The sequence below is a fragment of the Eimeria mitis genome, genomic scaffold, assembly GCF_000499745.2.
Source record: "Eimeria mitis Houghton genomic scaffold, Emh_scaff677, whole genome shotgun sequence".
Taxonomy (NCBI): domain Eukaryota; phylum Apicomplexa; class Conoidasida; order Eucoccidiorida; family Eimeriidae; genus Eimeria; species Eimeria mitis.
In genome coordinates, this window is record NW_013574886.1 from 9,168 (window position 1) to 9,401 (window position 234).

Sequence of the window (234 nt, forward strand, 5' to 3'; positions counted from 1 at the left end):
TACTTGGTGCTCTGCAGCAGCAGCAGCAGCAGCTGCTGCTGCTGCTGCTGCGCCTTCACGTGCGGGCGATAGGGCGTGCCTCATGAGCTTTGCTTCACGCTGTTGCTGCTGCTGCTGCTGCTGCTGTTGCTGCTGCTGCTGCTGCTGCTGCTGCTGTATAGGGTCTTGTCCTGCGCTGCATCGACGCTTCAGAGGCGGGACCCAGGTGGATGGGTGCGCGTCTGCGCACACCAC

The 234-nt window shown here is 63.2% G+C and overlaps 1 protein-coding gene across 1 annotated transcript in view; it reads right to left on the reverse strand.

Annotated features, from left to right (window-relative positions):
• EMH_0019440 (MGC53542 protein, related, related) overlaps positions 1-234 on the reverse strand; it is a gene marked incomplete at both ends in the record, with an annotated part of 9,839 nt that overhangs the window by 3,430 nt on the left and 6,175 nt on the right. The window contains one exon of the mRNA XM_013501361.1: positions 1-221. Within this exon, the coding sequence (XP_013356815.1) occupies positions 1-221 (221 nt within the window). The remainder of the gene's footprint in view (positions 222-234) is intronic.